Source organism: Leuciscus leuciscus (genome assembly GCF_965113295.1).
Source record: "Leuciscus leuciscus genome assembly, chromosome: 14".
Classification (NCBI taxonomy): Eukaryota; Metazoa; Chordata; class Actinopteri; order Cypriniformes; family Leuciscidae; genus Leuciscus; species Leuciscus leuciscus.
Genome location: NC_138738.1, coordinates 27,856,988 through 27,869,713, shown reverse-complemented (window position 1 = coordinate 27,869,713; position 12,726 = coordinate 27,856,988). Strand labels below are relative to the sequence as shown.

The 12,726-nt window shown below is 43.7% G+C and overlaps 1 protein-coding gene and 1 long non-coding RNA gene across 2 annotated transcripts in view; one reads left to right on the top strand and one right to left on the bottom strand.

Moving 5' to 3' along the window:
* obsl1a (obscurin like cytoskeletal adaptor 1a) overlaps window positions 1-12,246 on the bottom strand; it is a 41,825-nt gene extending 29,579 nt beyond the window's left edge. The window contains exons 1-2 of the mRNA XM_082136669.1: window positions 11,866-12,246; window positions 8,163-9,347 (exon numbers count right to left, since the gene is read on the bottom strand). Of these exons, the coding sequence (XP_081992795.1) occupies window positions 8,163-9,264 (1,102 nt within the window). The 5' untranslated portion in view covers window positions 9,265-9,347; window positions 11,866-12,246. The remainder of the gene's footprint in view (window positions 1-8,162; window positions 9,348-11,865) is intronic.
* On the top strand, window positions 4,545-5,295 carry LOC309474537. The gene is made up of 2 exons (XR_014197374.1): window positions 4,545-4,724; window positions 4,832-5,295. It is a non-coding gene; the product is annotated as an uncharacterized lncRNA (long non-coding RNA).
* Window positions 12,247-12,726: the final 480 nt, after the last annotated feature.

Here is a 12,726-nt window from a genome sequence, read left to right as displayed (position 1 = left end):
CAATGAAAAACCTTTGGCGTCATACACAGACGCATTGGGCATGGAAATGTTATCGTCATGATGAAATTATATATTGGGTTATAATTCTGCCATACAGTGGCCCAGTAGTGCACAACACAACGCAATTTAAAAAGCAAATATAAGTTCACAACACAACGAAATGAATCCACAACACAACGGAAATGAGCCACAACACAACGGAAAATGTACAACACAACGGAAATGAGCCACAACACAACGGAAAATGTACAACACAAGGAAATAAGCCACAACACAACGGAAAATGTACAACACAAGGAAATAAGCCACAACACAACGGAAAATGTACAACACAGCGAAATAAAGGCGAAACACAACGGAAATGCTCCCGACCACTAGAGGGCTCTCGGAGCGCGATAAAGTTCGTTTTCTATGCCACTGAGTCTAAAAAATGTAACAACACAACTATTAGTTTTAACAGTATGTAAGTTAGCTAGGCTACGTTTACACTGCAGGCTGAAACGACCCAATTCCGATTTTTTTGCCCCTATGAGACCTGTATCTGATCTTTTCATGACAGTCTGAACGACACAGATCCGATCTTTTCAAATGTGACCCAGGCCACTTGGGTATGTGGTCCCAAATCCGATACATATCCGATCTTTTGAAATGCGACTTCAGTCTGAACGGCCAGGTCGCATGTATCCGACCCGCACGTCATTGATACGCGAAAAACGTCATAATTCTGCGTTGAAGTAGTCGTCGGTTTGAAAACGGACTGCATATTCGTCGAGCTGAGGTAAATCTGCCGAACGGGTCGACCTTGACGAGCCCGTTAATAAAAAAAATTTAATAAAAAAGCCCACAGCCATTATACTGTATACGTTATGTTAACTTATTTGTGCTGAATCTGATATTAGATAGGTCAGCGGCTGCTGTCTGGCTCTTGTGTAACGGTCGCTGCGCGCGCTCGTGTGCGTGTGTGTGAGAGAATCACAGTTAAAGTTTAGCTACTTCCGCAAACAACAAGTGACGTCGTTGACCGTTGAGTACTCTTCTGCGCATGCGGGTCACTTCTGGGTCATTTCACGTTCACACAGGAGATCACAAAAGGTCGCATTTAATTGGAAATGTGAATGGCCTTGCAAAAAAATCGAATTTTTTCAAAAAATCGGAATTGAGCATTAAGCCCTGCAGTGTGAACGTAGCCTAACCATTGTATATCGACATTTATTAATTCAAATAGCCTACGTGCATTAGCTGCATATTTATTCTCTAGAATGCTTTGACACGCTACCAGCGCATGATCCCTAAGGGAACGTCCACCAATTATTTCAAGTTGTTAAAACGTATAATTAAAATTACTTTTAACATTCAAAAACAGACATGTTCCAAATCCAAAGCTTGATTGTATTGCTAACTTAGTAGACTGACTTACTACAGCTGATTTTTCCCAATACCTCCCTTCTGTAACGATCACCAGCTGGAGTGCCCTTGAGAGCCACCAGAGGGCACTCCACATAAGACTCTCCTATTCACTCACAAACTACAGTTCCCATAACTCACTGCCTGGACTCATCACTTATCACTGATCACATTCACCTGTACCTCATTCACTGATTGCATTCACCTGTCTCATCCTGTTAGTCTGTCTATTTATACCATGTTCATTCATTCACTCACTGTGAAGTCTTGTTGTACTGTTAGTCTGCATTTCCGAGCATTTTCCCTGGTTTCTTGTCTGGTTTTTGAATATCTCGCCCTGGTCCCTGGATTACTCTCTTGCCTCTGGTCCCTGGATTACTCTCTTGCCTCTGGTCCCTGCCTGTTTTGTTAGTTTGTTTCTTTATTTGTTTGTTTGGACTGCCTACCTGTGTTTTGACCTTTTGCCTGTACTTTGGATTACGCCTTTGGATTACCCCTTCAATAAAAGCTGCACTTGGATCTTAACCTTCGTGTCTCGGAGCAGTTTATGACAGAAGACTTCGCCACTTCAGATCCAGCAGCCGAGAAAGAACCGAGACCCACCATGGACCCACTAATCAGTCTCTTCCGCCTCAGCCAAGGTAACCGATCCATTGAGGAATATGTTGACGAATTTTGTGAGCTCTGCCATGGGGTAGACTTGGACGATGCAGTCTTAAAGGATAGTTTCCGATATGGGCTTGAGGACATGTTAAATTATCTCATGCCTGACAACACCCCTCAATGGACTTTAGGTCAATATATTGAATTCGCCCTGAGGATAAGCGGCTCATCCTCTTCTGTGGGCCCTGTGGATGAGGGTTCCCATGAACTTACCACACCCGTTGAACCGGAATTCTGCTATACCTCCCCGTACTCTCGTTATGTCTTAGCAGAATTTCCAGAGCCCTGTCGCTTCCCAGCAGATCTTCCAGAGCCCCGTCACTTCTCAGCAGATCTTCCAGAGCCCCGTCACTTCTCAGCAGATCTTCCAGAGCCCCGTCACTTCTCAGCAGATCTTCCAGAGCCCCGTCACTTCTCAGCAGATCTTCCAGAGCCCCGTCACTTCTCAGCAGATCTTCCAGAGCCCCGTCACTTCTCAGCAGATCTTCCAGAGCCCCGTCACTTCTCAGCAGATTTTCCAGAGCCCCGTCACGTCTCAGCAGACCGCCCAGAGCCTCGTTACGTCTTAGCAGAATTCCCCGAGCCTTCTACTGTTGAGGGGGCGTTTCCAGAGACTGTTCCCGTCACGCCAGCCATCAAGCTAGTCACCGGATCGGTCTATTATCGTCCAGGACTGGTATCCAGTGTGGCCGATTCCCCGCTGAGGTCAGTACGTGTTGCCATAAGGGCCATCGTGCAGGAGTCTCGTCCCGCTGAGACTATCCTGCATAAATCATGTTTCACCGAGACCTTCCTGCCTGAGTATCTTCCTGCCGAGCCTGCACTTCACGCCAGTCCAGTCGAGCCTGCACTTCACGCCAGTCCAGAGCTGTGTTCATCGCAGGTCCTGCCCAGCACAAAGCCCTCACCGCTGTTCCTGCCCAGCACAAAGCCTTCACCGCTGTTCCTGCCCAGCACAAAGCCTTCACCGCTGTTCCTGCCCAGCACAAAGCCTTCACCGCTGTTCCTGCCCAGCACAAAGCCTTCACCGCTGGTCCTGCCGCCCAGCTCAGAGCCCTCTTTGCCGCTGGTCCTGCCCAGCTCAGAGCCCTCTTTGCCGCTGGTCCGGCCCAGCTCAGAGCCCTCCTTGCCGCTGGTCCTGCCCAGCTCAGAGCCCTCTTCGCCGCTGGTCCTGCCCAGCTCAGAGCCCTCTTCGCCGCTGGTCCTGCCCAGCTCAGAGCCCTCTTCGCCGCTGGTCCTGCCCAGCTCAGAGCCCTCTTCGCCGCTGGTCCTGCTCAGCTCAGAGCCCTCTTCGCCGCTGGTCCTGCCCAGCTCAGAGCCCTCTTCGCCGCTGGCCCTGTCCAGTTCAAAGTCCTCTTCGCCGCTGGTCCTACCCAGTTCAAAGCCCTCGCTGCCGCTGGTCCCGTCAAGCTCAGAGCGCACTGATCCTGAGCCAGAGCTTCACGTCAGTCCTGCCGAGCCGGAGCTTCACGTCAGTCCTGCCGAGCCAGAGCCGGAGCTTCACGTCAGTCCTGCCGAGCCAGAGCCGGAGCTTCACGTCAGTCCTGCCGAGCCAGAGCCGGAGCTTCACGTCAGTCCTGCCGAGCCAGAGCCAGAGCTTCACGTCAGTCCTGCCGACCCAGAGCCAGAGCTTCACGTCAGTCCTGCCGAGCCAGAGCCAGAGCTTCACGTCACGTCCGCCCGTCCAGAGTCTCGTCCCGCCGAGACTGAATCTGTTCCTGAGCCTGATACTGATCCTGAGCCTGAATCTGTTCTTCTTCCTCTTTCCACGCCTGTGTCTTCGGACAAGATGGCCGACTCCACGCCTGTGTCTTCGGACAAGATGGCCGACTCCACGCCTGTGTCTTCGGACAAGATGGCCGACTCCACGCCTGTGTCTTCGGACAAGATGGCCGACTCCACGCCTGTGTCTTCGGACAAGATGGCCGACTCCACGCCTGTGTCTTCGGACAAGATGGCCGACTCCACGCCTGTGTCTTCGGACAAGATGGCCGACTCCACGCCTGTATCTTCGGACAAGATGGCCGACTCCACGCCTGTGTCTTCGGACAAGATGGCCGACTCCACGCCTGTGTCTTCGGACAAGATGGCCGACTCCACGCCTGTGTTTTCGGACAAGATGGCCACCACCGAGCCAGTGTCTCAGGACAAGATGGTCTCCACCGAGCCAGTGTCTCAGGACAAGATGGTCTCCAACGAGCCAGTGTCTTCGGACAAGATGGCCGCCGCTGAGCCGGTGTCTGTCCCTGAGCCGGTGTCTGTTCCTGTTCCTGAACCAATGTCTGTTCCTGTGCCATGGTCACCTCCCTGGCCTCCTGAAGGGTCGTCGCCTCCCAAGTGGTCGTCTCCACCCTGGCCGCCCGAGGGGTCTTCACCACAGTGGCTGCCCGAAGGGTCGTCGCCTCCCAAGTGGTCGTCTCCACCCTGGCCGCCCGAGGGGTCTTCACCGCCGTGGCTGCCCGAAGGGTCGTCGCCTCCCAAGTGGTCGTCTCCACCCTGGCCGCCCGAGGGGTCTTCACCGCCGTGGCTGCCCGAAGGGTCTCCGCCCTGGTCGCCTGCACAGCCTGCTCCGCCCTGGTCGCCTGCACAGCCTGCTCCGCCCTGGTCGCCTGCACAGCCTGATCCGCCCTGGCCTCCCATCCTGCTGCAGTATCCAGGTCCTCTGCCGCTCCACGGGCCTGGCCCTCCATCCCGCCCCCGGGTCCGCCTCCGCTCCACCTCCCTCCTGGACAGTTTAGGAGCGTCTGGAATCCGCTCCTTAAAGGGGGGCTATGTAACGATCACCAGCTGGAGTGCCCTTGAGAGCCACCAGAGGGCACTCCACATAAGACTCTCCTATTCACTCACAAACTACAGTTCCCATAACTCACTGCCTGGACTCATCACTTATCACTGATCACATTCACCTGTACCTCATTCACTGATTGCATTCACCTGTCTCATCCTGTTAGTCTGTCTATTTATACCATGTTCATTCATTCACTCACTGCGAAGTCTTGTTGTACTGTTAGTCTGCATTTCCGAGCATTTTCCCTGGTTTCTTGTCTGGTTTTTGAATATCTCGCCCTGGTCCCTGGATTACTCTCTTGCCTCTGGTCCCTGCCTGTTTTGTTAGTTTGTTTCTTTATTTGTTTGTTTGGACTGCCTACCTGTGTTTTGACCTTTTGCCTGTACTTTGGATTACGCCTTTGGATTACCCCTTCAATAAAAGCTGCACTTGGATCTTAACCTTCGTGTCTCGGAGCAGTTTATGACACCTTCATTACAGTAAACAATTTTTTACTGTCGATTTGAAACGAAAAAAAAATTTCCCCACAATCCGTCGAACCAGCGTCCAACTCAGAATGCTTTGATTGACAGGAAAAGCTCCAAAAACAAGTCACCTTACACCAACAGCACCATACGAATTAAAACGGGGACGAAAATTTGTAACCAAATGGAAAGATGAATTCGGTTGGGTTATTTATGAAGACGGAGTAATGTTCTGTGGTATATGTCGGGGGCAACCCAACCTGGCTGACAAGTAAGTGACGTTAGCTAGCTAGCGTCGGCAGCCGTGTACTGTAAACAAGCATTAACAGCATTTGTATTGGTTAAATGTACATAGTTAAATATTAGCTAATATTCAGATGTAAAGTAGCTACACGTTTTAAAAGCCAAAGGCAGCGGCGCCCAGGATTTAACCCCTGGGAATCAAGGCGTCAGTCCGAAGATACAGAGGATGAATAGTGTTCCAGTTATGTTGCCGATATGACTTACCCACCTGGACAGACACACAGTCCATACTGAAGCCTGCATAAAGGTCAGATAGTTTTATTTTTTACACCAAGAGTCACCACTACCTCTGGTGATACACTGCACACCAGCGTGCAAAGTATTACTTTGTATTATGGAGTCTGGAGATCCTTATTTCTTGTTGAAGGGGAACTCTATTCTTGGGACACGTTCCTTTCTACTGTTTCAACAGAATTTTATTCATATTGATAGTGTTTGGATGCTTTCAATGGTTTGTTCGAATTCTGCATTAGCAAAACACAAAAAAATACATGATAAAATTATAAATCTTTACCCGGACAAGTGACTTTTGTGCATGGACAAGTGAAACATAAATTTACTTGTCCGAAGGACAAATGCCTCAAAAAGTTAATGTCAAGCCCTGCCTTAGGGATGCGCCGTGGTAGCGTGTCAAAGCATTCTCCAGTATAAATACGCAGCTATAATTCATGTAGGTGATTTTGAAGTATATGTTATGTCGATATACAATGGTTACATACTGTAAAAACGAATCGTGGTATAGAGTTCGGGATCGTTGCGTCACGCCGAAATGCATTGTGGGAATCACGGTACGGAAGTAGATGTACTGTATAGTAGGCAGTAGGTAACGTTGATCATTTGGTCATTAATTTAGGTTAATTTTTGGAAAATGGTTCAGTATTGCTGTATTGTGAATTGCTGTAATCGGTCTCATGATCGACAGGGCAAACGCCTCATAAATCATATTAGTTTTCCCTATTTTCGTCGGATGGCTTGGGTCGCCGCTGGTCGTCATTTTTACAGTCTATGGTCGTCAATATACTACCGGACGAAAACAGTGGATTATTGCACGTATGATAAATTACTCCTGAAGTGTAACAAACCCGCATAGACAAGCTTCGTGGCTCACAGAATCTGACAAGTGTGTGTGTCACCACTGATGCTTGGTTAACGGTGTGAACGATTGTTTTCTCCGCGTTTACTTTGTAGATCTGCAGATCTTGCACTCATTCATTTGTGAAATGCAAGTGAGCCTCCAGTGACAAGTTTTTAAATTGATCGGAGCAGAGACTTCAAACAGAAAGCACAAAGCCTTTCTTTAAAGTGAATTTCGTTTTGCATTAATTTGTATTTTAATAAATATATCTATATAGAAATGTCTACTTTTAAACAAACAATTCAAAACGAAAGAAAACAGACAGCTCTCTGCTTATGTACGTTAAACGTTAAAGTATGCAGTGTGCATTTCTCTCTGGCGTGTTCACTACAGCCAAGATCGCCAGTCGTCAACCTCATCTTTGCAGCCGACTGTGACAAAAAAACAACAACAAAAAAAACACTTGTTTATTAATAAACGATTAAAATGTGTGTGTGTGAATGTTTTTGCCGAGGGCACATGAAATTGTTAATCCGGCCCTGGATAGGAGAAAATATCAGGGAAACTGAGGCTTGGTAAACTTTCATATTACTCCAGGCTTTGTTCATAGATTCCGCCTATAATCTATTTTATTTTTTTTAAAGTAGCGTTGTTTGGCTTCATTATGAAGTTTGTCCGTATATGGTAAAGCCAACTTTTTTTTGTCACGGTCCATAACTCTTTCTGGATCCCGGCCGGCTACGCTAATATCTTATAAACAGGCTTTTGCGGTGCCTCTAAAATGGCCGCCGTTACCCACAATGCACCATTCCATAACATCTACGCCCGAGCTCTATTGATATATTAAGACTGCCGACTTAATAGAACAATGGCAAGGAAAACTAACTTTACTGCGCTCCGAGAGCCCTCTAGTGGTCGGGAGCATTTCCGTTGTGTTGCGGCTTTATTTCATTGTGTTGTACATTTTCCGTTGTGTTGTGGCTTATTTCCGTTGTGTTGTACATTTTCCGTTGTGTTGTGGCTTATTTCCGTTGTGTTGTACATTTTCCGTTGTGTTGAGGCTTTATTTCCGTTGTGTTGTACATTTTCCGTTGTGTTGTGGCTTATTTCCGTTGTGTTGTACATTTTCCGTTGTGTTGTGAAAACACTAAAAGCTAACGCCACACGCCTTACTCTCTACACTACTGCTCCTGTTATCAGACTGTTTTATTTTGTAATTTTGGTGGTCGGGGGTCTACAGTAACATATTAACTCATAATGAGAGCTAATGGTGATATGACAGTAGCTACCAAAACATTTTAGTTGTAAGATCCTTTAAGTAGAATGTTTTGATAATGGCGTATTTTGTTAGATTGCTTTGTTTCACAAAAAAAAATGCCAAATGGTCATAAAACTTAAAGATGTTTTAGCTTTGTTAGTTAAGTAAAATTAATAAAACAATTAGCCTAATTGGAGTTTGAGTTACCTTTAACTGACAGTTGCACTGCACTCAGTGTGTTTCCCAGTGCATTTGAAGCAGCACATATGTAGAGTCCTGTATCCTGTTGCTTACAGTACAGTACTTTTAGGGTGTAATATCCCTCTCTATCTTCAAAAATGAGATGTCTTCGACTTGGCACAATATTCTCTCCATTTTTCTTCCATACAATCTCTGGTTTGGGCTTTCCTGTGACATAGCAACGGAATTTGGCATGTTTGCCTTCTGTGACAGTGAACTTCTTAGCTTTCGACACATTCAGGTGAGGCTCTTTTGAGTGTTTGGCCCTTGAAAGCTGTGGTGAGTAATGACCATTGGTGTAGCCATTTGTCATGCTTCCCTCTCTTTGTTCTGGAATGGCCTCTACCAGGAGCACTGCCCCAGTCATCACTTCTCCATGCTTGTTGACTGCTTTGCACATGTAGACACCTCCATCTGGGGCTCTTGTTCTGAAAATCTTCAGTTGGAACCAGCCACCATCTTGCTGGCCCACATGGTAGTGGGCACTCTCATAGATCTCATTCAACTGTTTACCATCTTTCTCCCAAACCACCTGAGGCAAAGGCTCACCTGTCAGCTTGCAGGAGAAGGCAGCATCTTCTCCTCGGTCTACTCTTAGAGAAAGAGGTTTAATAAGAAAACGAGGCTTGTGGTCTTGAAATGGGTCTGCTTTCTGTACCACCACATCCTGTTGTTGTATCATCAATTTGATTTCTTGTTCTGGTGGAATCACTTTTACTTCATTTTGTTGTGGTGGTGGCGGTGGCTGTGTTTGCTGGAGCTCTTGAGACTCTTCTTCCACTTTAAGGGTAGCAGCTGCATATGTTTCCCCGATATTGTTCGTGGCTCTGCAAATATACTGCCCAGAATCTTCCATTGTCACCCCAGAAATGTAAAGGGTGTACACCTTGCCATCTTGGGTAATACGGTAACGACCCTCAGGAAGAATAGGCTCATTTTTCCGCTCCCAGATCACATCTGGTTGGGGTTCTCCACCAATCTGACATTTAAGCACAGCATCTGTTCCACGTTTCACCAGAACTGGGCGCGGGTAACCAAGAACACGTGGAGCACCTCCAGATATATCCATATCTTTTACTTCTTGGTAATCACTTATTCTGTGTTATTATTGGAATTAAGAATGGCACAAATTTCTGTGGCACATACTCAGCTCTGAAAAACAAAGTTCAACACTGATCATTATTTTTCAATCTGACATTTGTGACATTATTGTCATTGTCATGAGTTATGAGTTTAATCTGGGAACTTGTGGCTCAGTAAATCACACTAAAGGCATTTTCAGATTTTTATAATGTCGATGTGCTGAAAAGTTCTTCCTTTGCGTTTTTTTGTGTACAGCCGACAACATTGTCAAAGCGATCCCTGTTCATACGGATCCACAAAAAACTACTAAAAACGCTATATTATGCATGCTAGGCCAGTAGCTGGCGATGCCAATTTGTAAAGAAACAGGATGCACATATAGACTGAACACATAATATGCATAAACATGCATAACCATTTTCACAAATTCATGTTTTTGTAATTTACAATGCAATGCTAACAGTATAGTTTTCTAAAAATGTGCATTTTTAGGCCCCCAAAACGCTAAATTAAATAATGGTCCAGATCACAAGTAGTTCCTGCAGAGTGACTAGGTAACACCTGAGTAATTAGGGATGCATTTTATGACCATGTTCAGAGTAAAAAAGACAATTATTCATGTCTCAGACACATGAGAATGTTGTGTTCAGTAATCAACTGGCAATTATTTATGATTTGTCATAGTTAGCTAATAGTTCTTAATGTGGCTGATTTCATTCAGTAATTATTGATTACCAAACTATTGTAGTCCTAAATTTGTTATTACTTATGGATTAGTTAATAGTAGTAGCTGAAGTGTTAATTTAGCACTACGTATTTGGACTGCATTACTTCCTGAATTAATGAAGGACCGTTATTCTAAAGTGTTACCCTTTCCTTTATAACTGTAGTACAATTTAGGTATGTTTTCTGTGCTGCAGTGCAATGGTGATTATTTATATGCAGTGTAAGTGCAGTTTTCAGTACTGCTGTTATTGCGTCCAAATTAACGCACTTCTATTGCAGTTGAAGTACTGCAGTTACTTTTTTTGTAAGGGTACAATACTATGTTCGTTGTGAACTTTATATGGGATAGTGAGACATTCCTTGCATAAAGGAAGTCCTCTTACAGCAGTCAAGATAACTCCATTCCTTGCTTAAGACCAGACAGCTGGTGCTGTATATCAAGAGGAAGCTTTTAAATATAGTCTGTCCAAAAAAAGACGCAGGAGAGTTGGCCATGTGCAACATAAGACAAAGCGTGTTCAGATTAATTACTTTGACAAACACTCATAGCATCAGAATTCCTCACTTTTCTATAGCAGGGACTATACATCAAAATACCATTGCTGTTAGCATGAATACAAACATCCTAATCCATCTACTATTACATACAAATTACATTTCACATTATGGCTGCTTTTCAGTGGTTTCAATCCAAATCAGTAGAGAATGTTTTCTACTGTTTAAAGGGCATTTACACATGATGTGTTTTAAATGTTGTTCAATTTACACATGTAGATGTTTTTGTTTGTTCCTCGGCACCTCAAACTTTTTAATGTCTTGCACCATAATATCCTGTGCCAAGCAAAGTGTAGTTCAATTTAGAAGAAATCTTGTAACCTGTGTTCAGTTCATTACCAATTCAGGTAGTGGGCCACGATGATTTGTCAGTCTAAATCCATAATGACTGCCATATCAGTCAAAGCAGCATAGAAGATTACTGATTTATAATAATGTTAATTAATTAAACATGAATAAATACCATATAATATGTAATCATTAGTTAACATACATTCAGATTTTTATCATGACCATGAAAGTTTGATAAATATTCATATTTAAATGTGGACCTATTCATCTGCTAAGCATTATGTTTCTTCCGGATGACTAATGAAAGTTATTATAAATGTTACCACATACTTTTGTTTATCATATGTTCATAGTCAGGGCTCCAGTCAATTAGTGTTGCCTGTCAGGGTTATCTGAAAGATATTGGATTAGAATTTTATCTGAATATGTCTCATATATCAAATAGCCTATATCGGATGCTTATGCATTCTCTAATTCCTTTGTAGTTTGTAGTAATTCTCAGTTCCAAGTGCCTGCTTGTGTACATGTATGTTGTACTTTGATTCATGAATATTACAAGAGAACTTAAAAGGACGCTTAATTATAAAAAAATAAGTTCAATAATAAAAAAGGACGCAAAATATTTTGACCGTGTCCCGAGTTTTTTTTTTTTTTTTTTTTTTTTTTTGCGTAGAGCCCTGGGATACATGAGTGATGTTCAATTGTCTTGTTCTTTTTTCTCTCTATTTTTGTTGAGTTTAGGGATTAGCGGCATTATTCTAGTGATGTAATACATATCTATGTCGTATAGGATATTACTAAAAGGATGATACAGGTTACAAATTAATTTGTTTTAACAGTCATTTTATGTAGGATAAAAATGAACAGTCCCATACTTAAAATATTTTAGTAACATACATTTTTAAAACATAAACGTGATTCAATTTACTTAGTCAATATTTTTACGACATTGCTTTTAAGTGCAAAGGAAGACAAACACCATTGTAAAAAAAGTAAACATCAAATGTAAACTTACGTGTCAACAGAAGTATTAAATTAGCATTTAGGACCAGCCAAAACACTAATCTTCGGGACCTCTTCTTCAGACAAAGAGGATATTGACCCTGATGTCAGCTATTCTTCTAAGAAATTACCTTTGACCTCTTTTTTTTATATGATTTTGTAAAAAAAAAACGTTTAATTATCAGTTGCAGGAGGTCATGGAAAATATTCCACACGACAGGAGCTTCGATCTTCTTAATATTGATGTTAATCCACTCAGGTTGAGCTCCAATTCTTTCTTCTGGCGTGGTTTGTTGCTTGAGCCTGATCAGTCTGTGTGTACTTCTCATATATGCCTTTCAGTATGACTAAGCTCATCTCTTTTTCACTACCACCAAACAATGTATGTGTCACACAGTACTGGAGCCTGTGTCATTGGCAGCTCAGAGGCAATAAATGCTTTCACAGCTGCCACATCATACTAAAAATAGCACAGCTATCATCATTAGGGGAGCAGTGGGCTGCAAAGGTTAAATTTAGACTACAAAATCACTTGACCTCTTCCACTAAGGCTCTTTTGGCAGGGTCTGATTCTATTTGAAAATCTGAATACACGAAAACATTAACTCCTTTCCTTATCTATATTAACATACACAAAATTCAAAGTCACTCAATGAAGTCCTATTGCAAAGCTGCAGATGGAAAAGACAAACCTCACATTTGAGCTTTAATTAAAAAGTATAAAACTATTTTGATCATATAACAGAATATCAAAACAAGAGGCATTTGTTTGAAAGAAATATAGCACAAAAACACGTTTCAGTCAGACAATTTAACAAAATGAAGTTGGTTAAGCTTAACCAACTTTAACACTAGAACATTCTCAACATTAACA